The 19,991-nt window shown below is 39.7% G+C and overlaps 2 protein-coding genes across 2 annotated transcripts in view; one reads left to right on the forward strand and one right to left on the reverse strand.

Annotated features, from left to right (window-relative positions):
- The window catches only part of YAE1 (YAE1 maturation factor of ABCE1), a 131,189-nt gene that overhangs the window by 52,274 nt on the left and 58,924 nt on the right, over nt 1-19,991 (forward strand). The gene's annotated exons all lie outside the window — the stretch shown is intronic.
- CDK13 (cyclin dependent kinase 13) overlaps nt 1-19,991 on the reverse strand; it is a 35,792-nt gene that overhangs the window by 4,289 nt on the left and 11,512 nt on the right. The window contains exons 3-13 of the mRNA XM_082192710.1: nt 19,345-19,515; nt 17,698-17,837; nt 16,431-16,601; nt 12,822-13,011; nt 8,735-8,791; nt 7,095-7,196; nt 6,923-7,000; nt 5,433-5,549; nt 4,117-4,248; nt 2,286-2,485; nt 62-667 (exon numbers count right to left, since the gene is read on the reverse strand). Coding sequence (XP_082048836.1) covers nt 62-667; nt 2,286-2,485; nt 4,117-4,248; nt 5,433-5,549; nt 6,923-7,000; nt 7,095-7,196; nt 8,735-8,791; nt 12,822-13,011; nt 16,431-16,601; nt 17,698-17,837; nt 19,345-19,515 — 1,964 coding nt within the window. The remainder of the gene's footprint in view (nt 1-61; nt 668-2,285; nt 2,486-4,116; nt 4,249-5,432; nt 5,550-6,922; nt 7,001-7,094; nt 7,197-8,734; nt 8,792-12,821; nt 13,012-16,430; nt 16,602-17,697; nt 17,838-19,344; nt 19,516-19,991) is intronic.

A 19,991-nucleotide genomic window follows, 5' to 3' on the forward strand; every position in this document is an offset into this window, starting at 1 on the left:
CCACTTTTGACAGGAGTAGCAGCAGAAAAAACACATAACAAGTAAAGACATTCTCTCCTACCTGCATGTGCATATAATGATTTGATAAGATGGGGATAAATGGATACTGGCGATTCTGCATCTTCCCAGGTGCCACCAGACGCAGGCGTACTTGGTTCTGGAGGCTGCCTGGATTGTAATAGCATCTCATTTCCTGATCCATTCTCCTTTTCTTCTAACAAGTTTTCTTTTTGCTTCACTTGCTGAGTCTTTAGTAGCTGAGATAGCAAAACTGTGAACGCACTCTGCACAGCTGCTTGAGTGACCTCAGTGTCAACCTTTGCTTGGGTCAGTTGAGCTGGCTGCGCAGGAGGCAAAGAGGCTGCAGTTTGTTTTAAAGGCTCCTGGTCCGGTGAGAGAGGCAGTGGGAGCTGCTGCTGTGGCGGCGGCTGCTGCGGCTGCTGCTGCTGCTGCTGCTGCTGCTGCTCCTGCTCAGTCTGTTTTTCTCCTGCTTCCAAAATGCCAGCTGGAAGGTTTATTTTATTCAGCTGTTGCTCAGTCTCAGGATTCACCTTAATATTCAGCACTTGAGCAAATTGTGCCATGTTAATACTGGATTTAGACTGAAACAGGTTTAGGAGAATGGCCACTTCATTTTGATTTAGTGGCTGTCCACTGCCTCCTTTCACTGAAAACAAAACAAAAACAGGTGTTTAATATGACCATAGGTAAGGACCAAAGCAAAATTAATTGACAATGACTGTTCAGATGTTTACCTAAACCTTGGCTTAGAATATCATAATGAGCATCCTACACACTCTAGAGAGGGAGAGAATGAAAGTTTCTGTTTTCCTTTTATATCCAAACTCACAGAACAGTAATTGTTCTAAGTTTTCACTCTCTTCCTCTTATACCTGAAGCTCATAAATCAGGTGTATATTTGCATTCACCAGCACAGATGGGTTTTTCAACAAGAAAAATTAAATGAATTTGTACATTACACTTGGGAAAAGGTACTATCTCAGCAAAATGACCATATAATCTGAAAATAAATTTTGACATACAAAGGAAAACATGCTTGAATGGTTTTCTCTCACCATTTCCTAAACATTCCTAGTTGTCTGGTTGCAAACCCACACTTCCCTATCCTTAATGACCTTACCTCTTGTTCAGCTTGCTGCGTCTACCTGTCACTGAACATAAAGGACATGTGGGCAAGAAATCATGGAATAGCCCAGAAAGGCTATGGTGGGTGGTTGAATGGGCACACACAAACACATTCTCAAGATAGAAGCTAAAAAAATTACTTGTTGCCACCAGGTGACTATGCAGAGCCAACCGCCATTTTGTGTAAGCCCTCTTCTCTGCTAGAAGATAATATGCATATTCAGCATGATCTACACTCTGAGCCTGCGTGGAGTAATGGTTAGTGTTGGACTATGACCAGTGAGACCAGGGTCCGAAACCCTACTCAGCCATGAAGCTCCCTTGGGCCAGTCAGAATCTCTTAGGCTAAGCTACCTCACAGGGTTGTTGTGAGGATGAAATGAGGACCATGTACGCCATCTTGAGCTCCTTGGAAGAAAAAGGCAGTATATAAATGCAATAGATAAATAAAATAGATAAATACTCCAGTGGCAAAGAAGAGGGACAATAAATTCCTAAGGGATCAGCTCCCTGTGTCTGGCACAAAAATATGTCAATTACTGTTCTCCTTTATGGGCTGCAACAATAAAAGGTAAAGCGAACAATCTTCCTTTCCTCTTGATTATTTTCAAGGCTGACTGGGCAAATCTGATAATGAAGCTAAGACATTAGATCAGGGATCAGCAATCTGCAGCCCATGAGGGTCATTTAAACGGCCCACGAGCCACCCCTGAACCAAGCCGCCCGCTTGGCAAGCCCCCGCGCTAAACCCCGCACAGCGTGGAGCGGGGACTGGCTTCTGCGGTGCCGGAAATCGCATCTGTGCCGACGCGATCCTGCCCACAGAGCGATCTCCGCAGGAGTGAACCAGCCCAGGCGAGGTAAACCTTGCCGATCCCTGCATTAGATGCAGACACATTAAAGGTATCTGGTGACAAGTCGCTTCTTTACAAAGGTGTCAGTTCCTGAAACATGTTCACATGAAGTCAATGGGACATACCCACATTTGTCTTACAACAGAAATATACCAAGCTGAATGTGACTGCACATACACAGGTTGCCTGTAGAAAAACTGTTATAAAACCCAAAGTTAAATTTCATTACCCTGCAGATTTGTTTGGGAAACTGTACATGAATTTAAACAATAAGAAATTACTGACCAAGTGCTATGTTAGAACTGCCTTGCATTTTCAGTTGAGAAGAGGTCTGCAGGCCTTGGGGTGTGTTGGCTCTGCTGTCATCCATTCCCAAGGACAAATCCTTCCTTGGAATTTTAGTTGCATCATCGGTCATGCCCATCTGCTTTTGCCTTCTGCGCTTCTTACTCCATAGCTCATGGCAATCCTGCCATAAAGGAAGGCTGTAAAAAAAAAAAAAGGATCAAAACATCTGAGATTTAGTGATGAGTCAGTAAGACCTCATACCCGAAACAAAAACATCCAACTTGTGGCACTGCTTTGCAGTGTCCTTCATTTCTTAACAAAAACCAGGAATAAAACTGTTCAACACAGGATAATACTTGCTGTTAAGGAGCTTTGCAGCAATAAGATACGAGGTATGAATTCCACCACTCAATAGGTATCTTGGTGCCAAGCTCAGCTGACCTTTCTCATTTAGGCAAATGTTTTTGGTCATGTTCCTCATACATTAGATGTAGCCAAAATTCTTTTAAGTTAACAAAGGGGGGGTCTGCCTGTACATTATCTTTTCAAGTTTGTTCTTTTCTCCATCATGTGTGCAGAAGAAGCACACTGGCCCCATTCACATGCAACAGTAAGCCATAGTCTTGTACGTATGAAGCATACTCATGTCAACTGCTCAAATCAAGCTCTCTTCACTCTACCTTAACGGAAACTGAGAAGCAAACCACAGGCTTTGTGTTACATAGAAACAAACACTTATAGTTTATTTCTACAAGGACTAAGCCAAGAACAAACCTTGGCTTCAAGAATGAACCTGCTTGTTCAAAGGAAGTCATAGGGTCTGTCCTCCCCCCTCCCCCCCAGAATAAAACGCAGGATTTAAACAAGTAAAACAGCAAACCAATAACTCTCCTTTCCCACAGAGACATTTATAAGTCTGTAGAATATTAATTAGCAGAAGGCCTGATTGAAGAGGAAATTATTCACCTCCCTGGAGAGAGCATTCCACAAACAGGGAGCCACTACAGAAAAGGCCCATTCTCGTGTTGCCACCCTCCAGACCTCACGTGGAGGCAGCACATGAAGGGTCTCAGGTGATGAAAGCAGAGTCACGCTTTGCATGGGCAGAGGTGGTCCTTCAGGTATTGCAGTCTCAACTTATACGGGAGTTATGTTCTAGGGACAGTGCCGAAGGCCAAAATGACATACAGTGGTGCCTCGCAAGACGAAATTAATTCGTTCCGCAAGTTTTGCCGTCTAGCGAATTTTTCGTCTTGCGAAGCACGGTTTTAATGGTTTAACAAAGTCGCAAGACGTTTTCGTCTTGCGAAGCAAGCCCATAGGGAAATTCGTCTTGCGAGGCAAATCGCAAACGGAAAAACCTTTCGTCTAGCGAGTTTTTTGTCTTGCGAGGCATTCGTCTTGCGAGGTACCACTGTATAGTCAAAACACTCTCTCCCTGCACTTCCAAATGCTTGCCCAAAGTGTGTACAATGGCAGGTGAGATTGCCACTATTCCCCCCCCCCCAACACACACACCCTGATACACACACTTTTGTTTTATTTTGATCGGCCAAGAGTGTTAATAAGTGAACTTGCACAAATTAGATGCCGGTAAGTTGTGGGTCAACTGTATACCAAAGCTACACTCCTTACTTGTAGAGCCATTAAATGCTGGAAGTTTTATGAAGTTTAGAAGCATCATTTCAACAGTATGCTCATAATGTATTTTATACACACACCCAGTTGCAGAAAAACTGAAAACGTGCATCACAGGACACCTACTAGTAGAACTGAAGTATTAAAGTCTTGTTTCTGTAGCAAATGAACTCTAGAGAGGGGTACTTACTCTGGTGGAGGCATCTTTGAAGGGTCCACATCTCTCAGAAATTCACACTGAAGTGCCTGTTCAGCTGTGCAGCGCTTGCTGGGATCCAAAGCAAGCATGTAATCAAAGAGATCTAGTGCAGCTGCGGGAATGCTGTCAAGAAGATGAATAAAGTGATGTAATTTCTCATCAGAGTTCAATTTTGTGTGTTTTCAACCACCTCTTCTAACTTACTGGCTTGGTGAACTTAGTTTTATAATTTACTGTACAATTAGGACTCCATGCTATAGACTTCAGGACAAATTCAAATTCCTTTGACAGCATAGGCTTATAATTTATTTTCATTTATATGCTGCTTTTCAGTGGCAGTTCCCAGATTTGCAGAAAAACAAAAAATGCAACTACAAAAACAGGATATTTCAAAGTTAACTGGGTTTAGAAGAGCAAATTCAAACATCTTAGAAATTTAACAAACTTAGGCACAACTGCAATTTACAGCACATAAGGTATAAGCACATGACCATATTTCATAAACATCAAAGCGGTTTACAAAAAGAATTCCTGTGTCTTCAACAGCATCAGGAGAGGCAGGTATTAAAACAGGTGTCACATTTCCAAACATGGAGATTGCAAAGAAGTGGGACCACTAGAAAAAATGAATAAGCCTTAGATAGCATGTGAGGGTTCTCATGATTGTTTTCCACAATATAAACTAGATGTTGGGGATAAATGTTTTTGCCTAATTTTCTTAATATGTTAGGACCATTTTAAGCAGCGTGCCAATGGAGCCCACCTGTAGCATTCTATGTGCTTGCCATACCTCACCTATGTCTGCTGTGTCAGCATGGAAAAGCTGGATAGCCCTGCTGGCTTATCCATTCAGCTGACACACAGTAACTAAAAGAACAGTTCAAAATTGAAGCCAGCTGAATGGAAAACTCTTTCTATCTATAATATCCTTGCTTTGGAAGTTACAGGGAGTTCCAAACTAACTGAATAAAATGAAATTTTAAGAATCCTTTCATAAGTTTTAAAAGCATGCACATAATTTTTAAAAATCTCCCCTTGAGGAAAGGGGCACAAGTACCAGCTTCCTGGCTAGAGTTAATGGCTATATAGATTGATGGATCTGTACAGGCACATACTGCATATACTGGAGGGTAGAATCCATGAAAAAGAACAGACCAGCATTAACGATATTATGAACTGTACCAATTGCAGACGCATCAGGGGAATATTAAGAGCACAGTTTTAATAGCTTGACAAAACAGAAGCCAAATTCTGACTCAACAAAATCAATGAAGGAAAAAAACCAGAATTAGTAGCTCATTCCTTACAAAGCAAATTCTTCTCTTAGTCTTCTACGATACTGCTTCTTTGGTTTCATGGTGTTGAAATATGCCAGTTTTATCACATCAGGCCATACTGCAGGACAAGGACTCCCACATATGCGGCTGTATGAAAAACATTGAATGAATGCATGCAGATATTAAGGTTAAAAGGTACGAGTAAAAAATACTGAATCAAAATGAGAATGTGATGACTATTTCCCTTCGCCTGGAACCTTATAAACTTAAATAAAGCAACTGAAGAGAAATACAAAGATAATGAACTTGGCAAATAAGAATACCCCATGACGAAGAGACCATTTGGTTTTAGGCCTATTAAGGTGATGTGGAGAAGAGACTTGATGAAACTCAAAACATTGGTTATTATTAGCTAATATTAACTGTACAGTTAAGTTATCCAAGTTGGAAACTGGTGAAATGGTAACTCCGGTTACTCTCTTGACTTTACATCAAGCTATTGCATTTTAAAAGATAAACAGAGGAGCGGTTCTCTTCTACATATTTTGCCACTAGGCAAGTGAGTGAGGTTTCGTACAAGGGTATGTGTGCTTAGGATCAAGGTACAGGAAGAAATACTTGGACACAGACTGATCTGTGCCATGCCCAATATATTTTGATGTAACAGAAGGTAAACATAATGAGTGATAGGCTCATTCTTCTACAGCACAGAAGAAAAAGGGAAATTTTATAATAACCTAAATCATCTCAAGTATTCTTGCCCAGTTTTAGTACTACAAGATCTGCTAGCATAAGAGGAGCCAGTGGCCCACCTAGTCAAACTGTTCTCGCAGTTGGCCAGCCTGATGCCTCTGGGAAGCCCAAGTGTGATGACTATTGTAAGTTATCACACTGAAGGTGGTTCAGGTATTCATCATCATGTTAATGAAATGAATCAAATCCATTCTCAATGTTCAACAAAAGAGACAAGCAGCTATTTTAAGATAGATAAAACAACAACAACAAAACATTTCATCTCTCACTTTTGGAACATGCTCTAGTGACATCTAGTGGCTCATTCTTTGGAGCACAACCTTTATTTTATGAGTACTGTATCAAGAGGAAAAAGAAAATTGCCCTCTTACAGAGAGAGATCAATGTTCTTCCATATTTCGTAGTATTAGAAGTCAAGATTGAGACCTCCTCTGACTTGGGGATTCTAGGAAGGCCTAACGTAAGATGTTCTGTGGATAATAATTCATTTCACTATTCAAAATGCAGCAAAGGCTAATATGACTACTGCTGCCACCACAAATCTTCTAACTCAGAAGATGCAACAACAACAACAACAAAAGGACATGGGAAGGAAAAATAAATGTTACTTCTTCCTAAGTATGCATCAGCCTGTGTAAGGGAAAAAAGTCAGTCCTCCCTTCCTGTGAAAGGACTTCAGTTTCACTATTTTAAACACTACCAAGCTGCACATTTCACTGTGGGCTTGAGGGACTGTTACAGACCCAACATTATAAATGACAACTGACCTTATCAGCTCCAGCTGAGCAAGTTCCTGATTTGCTTGAAATATTGGTTTTTTAGTAAAAAGTTCACCCAGGATACATCTGGAGGAGAGGAGAAACAGACAGAACATTTTCATCAATAGCATTTTAACAACTTTGTTGTTGCAAAATATTCTGCTTTTATTAAAAGCCTTACCCGCAGCTCCAGACATCAATGGCAGGTGTGTATCGTTCTTCTCCCAATAAAAGTTCAGGAGGACGGTACCATAAAGTGATAACTTTGTTGGTATATGGTCGACTGGAAAAGAAAACAAATTTGAATTTTCTCAAAAAATGAATTACTATGAGTAACTCAAAATACTGGGGTGGGGTGGGGGGATAATCAGTTCTCCTGATCCCACTCAGAAGTAGAAAAAAACCCTTAAAAAACAATGTGCTCATTTGTATGCCTCAAAATAACCACAATTATTTTATTATCTTCTCAGTTCAGTTACATACTATACAAGTCTTAATTCCCAAGCAATTCAAAACACAGAAGGAAACCTATCTTGAACTGGCTTGAAACCAAAACATTTTGAAGTTCACTGGCTCTGAATGGACTTTATAAGCATCCACCACCAGGTTAAGACCTCCATTTTATATCTATAAATACTATATGTCTACAGAAAACGGAGATTTCTTAGTAAGATCCCTTATGCCCTTGCTACTTATTTGAAGAAAGCAATTTTAAAAGCATAGGTCCAATTCTCACAGAGGCAGTAGTTATGTATCTCTATCTAAATATTCCGCTTCAAGGTAGAATAGGGGGCTCACAGAATAGGTTTTCATAAAACATTCATAAGAACTAAGCCTGTTAAAAAGATTTAGCTGGAACCCTGCACTCAAACACTGTGTTGTGCACACTGCTGCAGGGCTGTTTCTTTTGTGTGGAGGGTCATACAATTGCATGAGCACCCCACCCCACCTGCAGTCTAAATCAGGCTTCCTCAACCTCGGCCCTCCAGATGTTTTTTGGCCTACAACTCCCATGATCCCTAGCTAGCAGGACCAGTGGTCAGGGATGGTGGGACTTGTAGTCTCAAAACATCTGGCGGCCCGAGGTTGAGGAAGCCTGGTCTAAATGGTTACAGCACAGGTGAGGCTTTCCTATGGTCATGAAGTTAAGGCCACTGAACTAATACAGGTACAGGCTTGAGAATCAGTAAACAGCATTATGGAACAACTCTCTCCATTTAGATTAAATAGGAATATATAATTTGCATTTTATTTTTCTCTTGAAGTGGTATTCTGAAAAGCTATATAATAATATTTTAAAGAAGCCAAAATTAACAATAAGTAACATAATTGTGTGATGTAATTTAAATACAAGTGGAATAATATAATATATATTCCAAACATAAGTATATCCATTTTAAAAAGGTATACACAGCAAATCAGACCTACACTAACAAACTGAGGTTTTTATAGACTATTAAAAAGCTTAAGAATTTAATTCAAGAGTCATTAATTCACATGATATAAAACCACATAAATAAGCAAAATGGGTTAAAGCCATGGAAAATAACTAGGGCTGCCATATTTTGAAGAGCAAAAAAGAGAACATATTTGCCAACCTCTACTTTTAACTATGGTTCACTATTAGAACTCTACTCATGAAAAAGAGGGCGTGTCCTGGAAAAAGAGGACACATTTCAACCCTATAACTATTTTCTGCTACTTTTATTACAGAACTTTTTGAAACGGTTCACCTGGCTTTTAAAATTTACTTATGAGGAATTTCTCAAAACACTGTCAAGAAAAACTGACATGTAGCTTTGGACTTAGTATTAGACTTACCTCTCCTCAGAGCTATACAGCCGAGCAAGCCCAAAATCTGCAAGCTTGATCTGCCCTCTAGTGGAAAGAATAAAGATTTTACGCAATTTTTAAATATCTAAACAAAGGCTGTGAGGAAATGAAATCAGAAAAAAATATAAATCCCTGCATGAAAAAAAGAATTTGTAGCAGATGTTAATGCTTATGAACTAAAACTTAGCGCATGTATCACAATAGATAGAAATACTTAAAGAACCTACTTAAAGTTCTAAATGGCTAAGTTGGTTAGTTTTCCATACAATATTATTAATATTATGAAACAACTTTCATGTTATGACAGCAAGACCTTCGGTAAAAACCCTCAGATGGGTCATTTTAAGTTTTATAACATGGTGGGTTGTTTACATACCACTTTCAAACTTGCATACCCAAAGTGGTATACTGTATAGTTAAAACAATATATAATACAGGTAAATGATGTAATAGAAACAAAAAATTACAGAACAACAGTGCAGCAGTAATAGAGATAAACCCCAAGTAAGCCACCTTTACTTCCTTACCAATTGCAACAGCAACTCTCTGGGGTCTTGTAAGCAGTGGGTCCTGTTCCTGCCCCCTCCACTTCACATGCCGCGAGACTGATATTACTTTATGTATATACTGTACCTACCACTTAAGAGATGTTTTAAAAATTAAGCTATAAAACTTTTCTAAATAAATAAAAATAAACTTTGCAAACAAAGAAGACCCACTGACGTAGTTCTATGGGCATATCCCATTATGTGCAGAAATGGTGCTTTGTGTGAACAGAGAACATACAGTGGTACCTCGGGTTAAGAACTTCGTTCTGGAGGTCCATTCTTAACCTGAAACTGTTCTTAACCTGAGGTACCACTGTAGCTAATGGGGCCTCCTGCTGATGCCGCCGCGTGATTTCTGTTCTCATCCTGAAGCAAAGTTCTTAATCCAAGGTACTATTTCTGGGTGAGCGGAGTCTGTAACCTGAAGCGTCTGTAACCCGAGGTACCACTGTAGTTCCACTCTTCTGCATTCAAATGCTTAAGATTGTGCACATGCAGAAACATGCCTCTCTTACTGTAGTGGACTGATAGCATGTCAGGTATTGTGCACATAGAGTATTCCACAAATGGGGAGCCACTACAGAAAAGGCCATTCTCGTGTTGCCACTCTCTGGATCTCACATGGAGGCAGCTCGTGAAGAAGGGGCTTAGATAATGAACAAAGAGTCCAGGATGGTTTATATGGGGAGAGACGGTCCTTCGGGTATTGCGGTCCTAAGCCATTAAAGGCTTTATAGGTCAAAAACCCGCACTCTGAATTGGGCCTGGAAGCTAATTGGCAGCCAGTGCGGTCAGGTCCACATTTCCTGCTTCACGAGGTCTTGCAGATGCCTGCAGCTGGGAAGCCTGCACACACGGCCTCTTTTATTGGCCATTCTGGGTCGCACAACCCACTGCCACAGTGTCGTTTCTCCTGGCAGATCAAGAGGCGCAGATGACTGCAAAGGCTGCAAGGTTTCTAGCTGGGGCAATCAGAATAAGGTCCACTATTTGACTGCTGATTCAGAACCCTAAACAGTGTTTTATATACCGTATTTTTCGCACCATAGGGCGCACCGGACCATAGGGCGCACCCAGTTTTTAGGGGGGGAAATCAAGAAAAAAAAAATCCCCCCCAGCCCCAAAGAGCAGCGTACAGGCTGCACACAACCTCTCCCTGCCAGAGGGGTTGCGCGCAGCTATGGAACAAGCCAAGGCAGCGAGCGGGATGGATCCCGCTCGCTGTTTTGGCTTCCCCTTTAGCCCCGTGCAGCCTCTCCTTGCCGGGAGACGCTGCGCAGGGCTAAAGAAGCCATAGCCCCGTGCAGCCTCTCCCTGCCGGAGGGGTTGGTGCGGCTATGGCACAAGCCTGCATTCGCTCCATAGGACGCACACACATTTCCCCTCAAATTTTGGAGGGGAAAAACTGTGTCCAATAGAGCGGAAAATACGGTAACTGACTTTTATTTTGTTCTGTGTATATCGCAATGCTTTTTGTTGCTACAGCCGACGGCTGATGCAAATAAAATTTCATTCATTCATTCATGGCACCAAGGCAATATCACTATTTGTTCCCAGCAATCATATTGTACATGGAATTCACTATATAGTTGAGGAAACAACTGTAAAACTCTTTGAATTAATTGAGTAAGGAAGAGAAATATCTAAGCAACCACTGCATGTATAGCTCACTGCTTTAATCCAGGAGTGGGGAACCACCAGCCTGCAGGTCCAGTTTGGCCCAGCCCAAGTCCCCATTTAGTCCACAAGGCTGTTTTCCCCAAACCATACCCACTTGCCCAACCCCCCCACACCAGATGGTTCCAGTTTCCCCATGGGAAATTTGATCCCACAGCCAATCCCTGCAGTAAGAAGGTTTGAGATTACCTCCCACAAGCACCATTAAAGACTCTTTCCAAGACCTGTTTGATGCTTTGAAGTCCTGAAGATAATCGCCTGATAGCACTGTGATGCCAGGCAATTAGTCAACCAGTTAAATTTGGCCAGCAGAAAAGGGAAAGTAAATATTCCATATCAGATTCCTTGCCCCAGGTTTAATCCTTAGAACTATGTATCTTGTTTGAATACCCAAAGGTATCCATCCAACTTACTACTAAAATATTCATCTGCCAAAAAAAGTTTATTCACCACTGCCTGTCCTACTGTTTTTCCAGATCCATTCTGCAGAAACTCAAGCTTAAAGACGAACCAGCTCATTTGAAATGCCTTACAGCTAATGATAATTACAAAATACCTAAAAACATAATCCTGCCAAGACTTCCTAGTCTTATAATAATTTCATTTTTATATACCCAATACAATTTAAAATGCCCGAACATGGCAAGACAATAACTTCATCTGCCAATACGTAATACTGCAACAGTAAAATGTATTAGTCAGGGGAGATTAATTGGGGAATAGTTGACTTGATGGCAACTATACAGTGAGTAAAGGGCTCCATTAATATTTTCAGTTTATTTTTGGTATATTGATTTCCTTGCCATTGTACATTCGTTTGAAAATTTTCCTGATGCATTAAGTATTGGCATCCAATGAAATTGTTTTACCATTATTAGGGCATGTATAAAGTGAAATCAAAGGAATAATAAGCCTTTGGAAGATTCTGCTTTTAGGTATTTTGTAATTTTATATTTGCTTTTAAGGAACTTTAGCTCTCCAAATTAGAAGCCTATTTTCTTACAGACTTCAGCAGCAAGCCTTTCCAGGTGAACCAATGATTCAGTCTTTATATAAGCCTGATACCTGTGAGTATTCTAACAAGATAAGCAGTTGCATTTATTTATTTCATAAAATTTATACTCAGTTTGACTGTAAAAAAACAAACCAACCTCAAAGTGCTTTACCAAAAAGATAAAAACAATCAAATTATCAATAAGAACAACAACAATTTAACATTTTCAAGAAAGTAAAGTAACAATAGACTAAAACTCAGATTAACTTTCTAAACATTTAGGTAGGCTTGTCTAAACAAGTATGTTTTTAGTAGCGGCCAAAAAGGGCACACTAAATGTGGATTAAACTATATGGATTCAACTATGAAGTTCATACAATTAAAAGTGCTATTAAAATGCAACAACGTTTCTTATAATAACCCAAGTCTAGACTGAATTGTTTGTTGTTAGGTGTCTTTGGAGAAAGTGTGTATCGTAGTGTCTGAAGTAGCTCTCAGCAGCTTTAAAAGAAGTGTATCACCAGTGCAAATAAAATCCAATTGCAGCATAAGCCATGTATTAGTAAAAACAAAAGTCTTGAAGCACCATATGTCAGGGATGTTTTAGTTGCAATTCTTGCACTACAGGGAGTTGAACCTGATGTCTCTTGGGGTTCCTTACAACTCTATTATTCTATTATTCTACCTTGAAGACAAACACATTTATTATGACATAAACTTTGGTGGATGACTGTCATCAGCCTATTCATCATCAGACTATTAGCAAGCTCTTTATCAACCTGTGTTAATGCAAGTTATGATTTATCAAGACATTTTTGCATTTCTAATATCTGTGTATACAGAACTGAATGAATACCTGTTGTTTAGTAAGATGTTGGAGCATTTAATATCTCTGTGCAAGAAATTCTTCTTGTGACAATAATCCAAGCCTTCCATCAACTGCCTCATGAATGATTTAATATGACTCTCATCAAAATGAACCAAGCCAGATTCTAGGAGCCCCATCAGGTCATGATCCATATATTCAAACACAAGGTAAAAAGCACCTGCAGGGAAATTATTTTTTTCATGTTTAGTTTAATTTTTGAAGACAACTGTTAATTCCATGCACTAAAATGAGATTTGTTCAGTTCACTACTTTGACATGTGTTGCCAAAATGCTGTAACGTAAGTAAGCATATCTTTCTTAAACATATTTCTGGAGAGGGAGGGATTTTACAAACCTATTCAGGACACTATTCTACATTTCGAGTTGGAATACCAATCTTTACCTCTGCACCTATTTTCATGGGAGTTGGAGGAGAGAAATTGCAAAGATATATTGTATACAAAATTGTTATCTGCTTTGATAATGGAGATTACAGGCATGGATGTTAGAATGGCACCCACAACAAAATTCTACATTTTGAGTCTGGTCCCATCTAAACTCCTGTACCCATTTCCAGGGGACCCATGGTTTGATATCCTAATTTGTTTCCACACACAAAAATTGTTAGAATAAATCACAGTTCTCCAGGTTCACCCATCATAGAAAACCGGTTAGTTTTAAAGAAGAGGTTTTTATCTCCTCATCACATATGCAAAAGCTCATACAGGTCTTTTTCCACAATGGTAAGCTATCTTCTATTTCAACAAGGCCATATTATAAGCCATACTGAGGGCTCCATCAGCGTTGTGGCAAGATAAAATCTCCCTGAGATACTGGAAAATTCTGCCAGTCAGTGTAGACAATACTGAGGTAGTTGAGTCAATGGTCTCTCTATAAGGCAGTTTCCTATGTTCCTAGATATTGTGTTGTATCTTTATAGGACACTTTTCACCTTGCTGAAATGCAATGGGAAACTGCAAAACACTCCGAGGTCTAGTATCACTGCAAGTCAGCTAACATTCAAATATATTCTTTTTTTCCATTGTAAAATGAATCAAGATCCAACCAGTAAAAACATACAGAGTTAAACTGAATATAAATCCCAAAAACCTTTACTGAAAGATGTTTTTTTCCCCTCAAGAATCTTAATATACATTTGATATGCTTCCACAACTATTTAACAGCGTGTATATAACCTCATTGAACTCACTGCTTAAGGTTATCCAACTGCTAAAATAAAAGATGAAGCCATTTCATGATTACTGTACTTCGTCTAACTCCAGTCACTTATATTCACAGTTCTACAGAATAAAAGCTGAAGAGATGCCTCTTAATGACGGGTCAGTTACACTGAATTCTCCAATCCCTAACAGACTTCCCATTAGTTCTGAGAGAGCCAAGTAAAGCAACTCATGTACAATGAGAACAGAGAAGGAACTCTGCAGTGAAGCATCCTCTGATAGCTGCATGACTGCTGTCAGTAAAACCTTCCAAGCTTCAGGCTTGCGCTAATATCGGCTTGCTAGAACTCAAACAAACAGAAAAGTTCATGAACACTACATTTGATTCACAGGACAAAGACTGTAAATCCTTTCAAGAACAAATCTGCAGGATACGGTAACCTTTGCCTTTAGCCTTAGGGTTTCACATGACTGCAAACTGATTAGACTAACGTGAATCCATACTTTTTTAAGTCGTTATCTCTTCAATGCTTTCTGAATTGTGTTTCTGAAGCAGCTTTTTACCATTTTGACAAATCTTTCATTAAAATAAAAGCTCAAGTACTACATATTTTCCCAACCTGAACAAACTAATTGTTACATAAACAAAATAAAGTGCTTCCACTTAGCCTACTTTACCTAACCATTATCTGCACAAGAGGGGGTGGATACAGAAACCCTCTTACCAAAGCCCAGACCATTAAAAGCCATTGAAACTTTTCAGACCAAATCACAAAGTCAAAGATTAAGAGAAGATCAAATTTACCTAGTGCAACTCTCCATTGCAACCATCTGTCTGCCACATGCCACTGCCACCCTAACTGAGATAGACTAGTGTGCCCTGAGCAAAGAGCAAGTGCGCTGCAGACAGAGGATTGAATGCCAAAGAAGTGACACAGCCAAGTTCTAGCCAAATGCTTAAGGAAAATTCACAGAAAATTTCTCAACATCCCTCTAACTCCCAAAATAACAATCAAACAAGGAACCATTTCAAAGATTTACTAGACACAAGAATAGCTTTTTAAAACAAAAGAGGAACCAAAGTAATGATCTGAGTGAGTTCAGATCACAACTTGGCTAAAAGGTTGACCCTACTTACTCATCCTCTAATACAGCCTTCTCTAACCATGTGTCCTCCGTGTGGTCTGGACTACACTTCTGTTAAAGGACTCCGGGGGGGCGTGGCCCTGTCCGAAGCCTATGGAGGTGAGGGCCAAAGGCACGCCCCAGAGCGGTGACCCGGGGGAGCTCCTAGTCGACGTGCCTCGGCGGGAGACTCCCCCGATTAGTGTTAACCCTTCCCCGTGTCTCCAGCAAATGGGCTGGAGCCGGATAGTCGTTAGGACCAATGCCTAAGCCAATGCCTCTCATTCCTGAATTCAATAAAGTTGTGGCCTAATTCGCCCAATTAACCTTATATTATGGTGTCTCGTGTCTTTATTTATCCTGGTGGGGGGCGGGAACTCACCACGCAATGAGGGTGGAGGTGAAAACAGGGCTACCAAAGCGGCTGCAGAATAGGAGGAAGTGGCTTTCTAATTGGGTGAAAGGTGCAAAGAGAGCTTAGTAGTTCCAATGTGTGTGAATATGCAAGAAGTTACCATGGAGTGGATGGTGTACAAGGAGGAGGAGACATGAATATGGGAGTGAAGGTGCAAAGCTGGTGCAAAGTGGGCCTGCAGAACAGAAGAAAGACTCGGCTTAAAAATGGCATTGGGAAGGTGAAAAGGGAGCTTCGGAGTTGTGTGCCGTGGGAAGGGAAAGCTCTAGTGGGTTAACATGGGGGATCACTTAAGTGAGAAAAGTTTCTACACCCCTTCAAAAAAATGTCCTTGGTGATTTTTGTTTAGTGCTAGGATTTTGTTTTGCCACACGTCCCAGAAGTTATTATATAGGGCTGCCATATGTCTCGGATTTCAAAGGCAGAATTGACCTCTGGCGGGTGTTTCCAAAAGGCGGTGCTTTGTCCTGGATCTTAGAGAAGTCAACCGAAAAATCGCAACAACTTTCAGGGTTTCTCCTTTTTGAAATATGGCAATCCTATACTATAGTAATTGCATTACTTGTGATTTTGTTGTATTTGTGGGTATTCACTTTCCTAGAAATCTTTACAGCTCAGAAAAGGGGGATAAATATATTTTAGCAAGGCATATATTTTAAAAATGCCAATTCAATGAGAAAAACTGAATAGTATATAGGATGCTATTACCTTGCTCATATTAATGTGGGCAAAGGCTTATAGCATGTCTCTTCAAAAGAAACCATGTATACATATGAAGAAGTGTGCAAGTTACATTACAGCTCAATAAATGTTCATGCTACTCTCAAATAAGGTGCATTCAAATCAGGACTGTTAACACAACAGTAGTCTACATACCTTTGTCTTTCTTAAAATCCAAAGCATCTTCCTTATCTGTTACTATTTCCTTCATGTTGATTATGCTTTGGTGAGTAAGTTGTCGAAGAATCTTAATTTCTCGAATAGCTGTAATTGGAAAGCCTTCCTTCTCATTATCCAACCGTACCTTCTTCAGTGCCACCATTTCCCCTATAAAATAATGTTTTTATTCTATAACGATGTAATTGCATTCAATTCAGAATTTCCTGTGGCTGTTTGTATAATGTGAGACTATCAGGTATCTTATAAAACTGAAACAGAAATTTACTGCATAGAAAATGAAAATGAGAATATTTAAGCAGTTTCAGTATGCAAATCACTATGCAAATAAAACAAGTTAAAATTGCTTCTACTACCACAATGTCACTTTCTCATTTCCTTTTAACATGCATGACAGCAATCTCTGCTGCAAACCACTATGCAAGGCATCACTCAGAGAAGATGTTCCGCATATGCTTTTCTGTATGGATGTGATCCCCCAAATTTCATTTTGCCCACTTAAGTTGATCCAGCAGTCGGAAGAACCTGTTTGTGGCTACGGAGCACAAGGCCCATTACAAAAGCTTAGAATGAAAGGTCTGTGCAAACACTATGGTGTAAATTCACATTTCACCTCCAGATCACATGTGGTCCATCAACTCCAGCATTTTGCAACTCCACAGCAAGGTAGCAATACATTTATTCCACAAATATCAGAGATTGGGAGACACTCAATGTTTGTGTGGGAACGTCACCTCACATAATAAGTCTCCCCTTACTCTATTCATCCCTTTGTCCCCCCAACCCCAGCTGCGCTGGACTGTTCCCCAACCCTTCAGAGAACATTTGGATACAGCTGGATGTCACACGTTTATTTTAGCACTAGTATTATTTACCCAACTTTCTATTCCTCCTCCTGTCTCAATAAGCACTTGAAGTCCATAACTGACCCTTTTCGCATTCAATACTTCTGCACTGAATATTTGCACTTGGGTTCCACAGTCTGATGGTGCACATGCTCAATTCCACACATTTTACTATATCCATGGACTAAGCCGCACACTGGAAGAAGTGTGAAGAGTCACAGCTTCTTGAACTTTCCTTAAGGGCTTGTAGCCTAAACACACAATCATCTCAAGTACTGTCTTGCAGCTGTGGAGAATAATTGCATAATATATGCTCAGGAACTTGACAAAAACACAAAACATGCTGTGGTGATCACACTCAAAGTCAGCTATTTCTATGTGAATTGATTTTGAAAGCTTACCTGTATCTTTATCTCTTGCTTTGTAAACTTGCCCATAAGTTCCTTCTCCAATAATGCCAATGATATCAAATTTATCAACACAGCGTTTCCCCCAGTCAATTTCTTTTTGCTTTGTTTCACCATGGCGTGGTCCACATATCCTAGCAGACAGTAAAATGCAACTTGAGTGCATTTCCATATCTATATAATAATATTGTATAGATGTATTTTTGGGTTTTTTAAAAGATTTTACTGACTGTGTTTATTGTTATGTTTATAAGTCACTTTGAGCCATTTCCATGAGTAATATGAATGATAATTATAAAAAAGAAAATATTAATAAAAATTCTCCTTAGAGTATCTGCTCTTTTGTGCATACTATGACTTCAGCATTTATTTTCAGTCTAAACAAATGCTGCCATTAACCACAACTGTCATTTGCAATTTCTTTTAAACCCCTATGACTGTTGCATGCATCCCTGGGGGTGTTGGTTTGCATTTACTGCTGATACTGAGCAGATTTTCAAAAGCATTCTAATACAAAACAAGGATCATCTGTTTTGTGGGAAAACTAAAAAGAAACTCAGGATGCAATATCTTTCTTTCCGTAGAAAAACAGAGAAATGAAAGGATACATTATCTCAACCTGTACCAGTCAAATGCAGGTGTGGGTGGGTGTTTTAAATCCCAATATGACTTGTTAAATTGTTTCATTACCCATTTCAGATATTTCACTCTTTATTCCTACATGTAGGTCCTGCTATCCATCTGCTTGTTATCCTCAAATTTACTTGTCCAAATACAAAGAATTGTGCCCGAACCTCAGTACACACACGGCTCATTCAGATATCCAAACAGCCAGAGTTTGCCTACTTCCTTACTTGTTCATGCTTTGCTGGTCAGCAGCTGCCATTTTCAGGCAGAAACCGGGGGGGGGGGGGGGGATAGAGCCTGGACAAATCAGGGAGCAGGGGAGATGGGACAAATCAGCTTTTCTTCCTTTGCCTCTCTTTTGCTAGTTGGACTTGTTATGCAAATGCAAATTTGCTAGTTGGACTTGTTATGCAAATGCTTGCCTAACAAAAGGATTTCCAGGGAATGCACTGTGTTCAGGTAAGCAGGACCTGCATGTATGTCACACTCCTTGTTACTCAGAAATCAGACACTATAATAAATTTACTGGATGAAGAAAACCGCATGCTATAATCTGTTATTTCAGCAAGCCACTCGAAACACTTATGATATGGGCGTGATGAGGCATACTGAAGATTAAATATATGTTTAAGGCATATATTCCTGCCTATAGATCTAAGTGCAAAATGGTGATAAAGCTTTGTTATGTCGGTATAATGAAATGGCAGCACACAACTGGTAGAAATGAAAGAAGGCTGTTCCATTAGCTGTATTTACAATTTGCCAGTGCATCTAGACTGGCAGATTTAAAAGTACATGCAATCACAATTATGCTAACCTACTTCAGTTTTAGCTCCTTTTACTTCCTAAAATGAGTAAAATATTAAAAAGAAGCCTTAACAGAATCCTACGAATCCTACTATGAGTAAGCTACCAGCATTTCTTATATTCAATAGCTCAAACAGAGATTTTAAAGTGATACGCTATGGAAGTGAAATACATGTATTATAGACAAAAGAAAAACTTTGTGCATACTTCGGTCTCTTTTTAAGATGTGGCTGCACTGGTGTTTTTTTCTCTTCTGGACTTCTGGATAAATCATCTCCTCCAGGCAACTCAGGTGGCAGTGGCAGATCTTCAAGCAAGTGACGCAATTTCTTCTCCACTTCTTTCTTAACAGCTTTCACAGAAATGCTCCCTTGAAAACTAGAGAAATATAGACAAACCTTTGGTAGCTTCCTATTTCAAAATCCGATGCCAGAAATCTAAGTCAGTTTTCCATAGTACAGCCTTCTCTAGATTTACATTTTGAAGAGCATTAATTTTGAATATGTGAAGGCATAAGCAAATGGAAATCAAATTTGCAAATATGTTAATAATATTAATAATCTAATATTAATATTATACTAGCATTTGAGGCTACAGCACTTGCCTAATCATTCCAAAATTTAAATAATAGCCATTTTTCAACACAACTCTGATCTATAGGGAGCTCTAGCTAATTTGGGTATTATCTGTTATTTATTTATTTTTCTGAAACTTATTTGGCTATTACACTCCCTATAGCAGGGGTGTAATTAGACCCACCCGGTCTCTCCATTTGACCTGTGAGGCCATTTCTACCAAGCCCTGCCCACCCACCCTCCAGCCAATGCCATATAGGACATCAAGTATGAGCAGGT

This window comes from Podarcis vaucheri (assembly GCF_965113315.1).
Source record: "Podarcis vaucheri genome assembly, chromosome: 12".
In the NCBI taxonomy this organism is placed as follows: Eukaryota; Metazoa; Chordata; class Lepidosauria; order Squamata; family Lacertidae; genus Podarcis; species Podarcis vaucheri.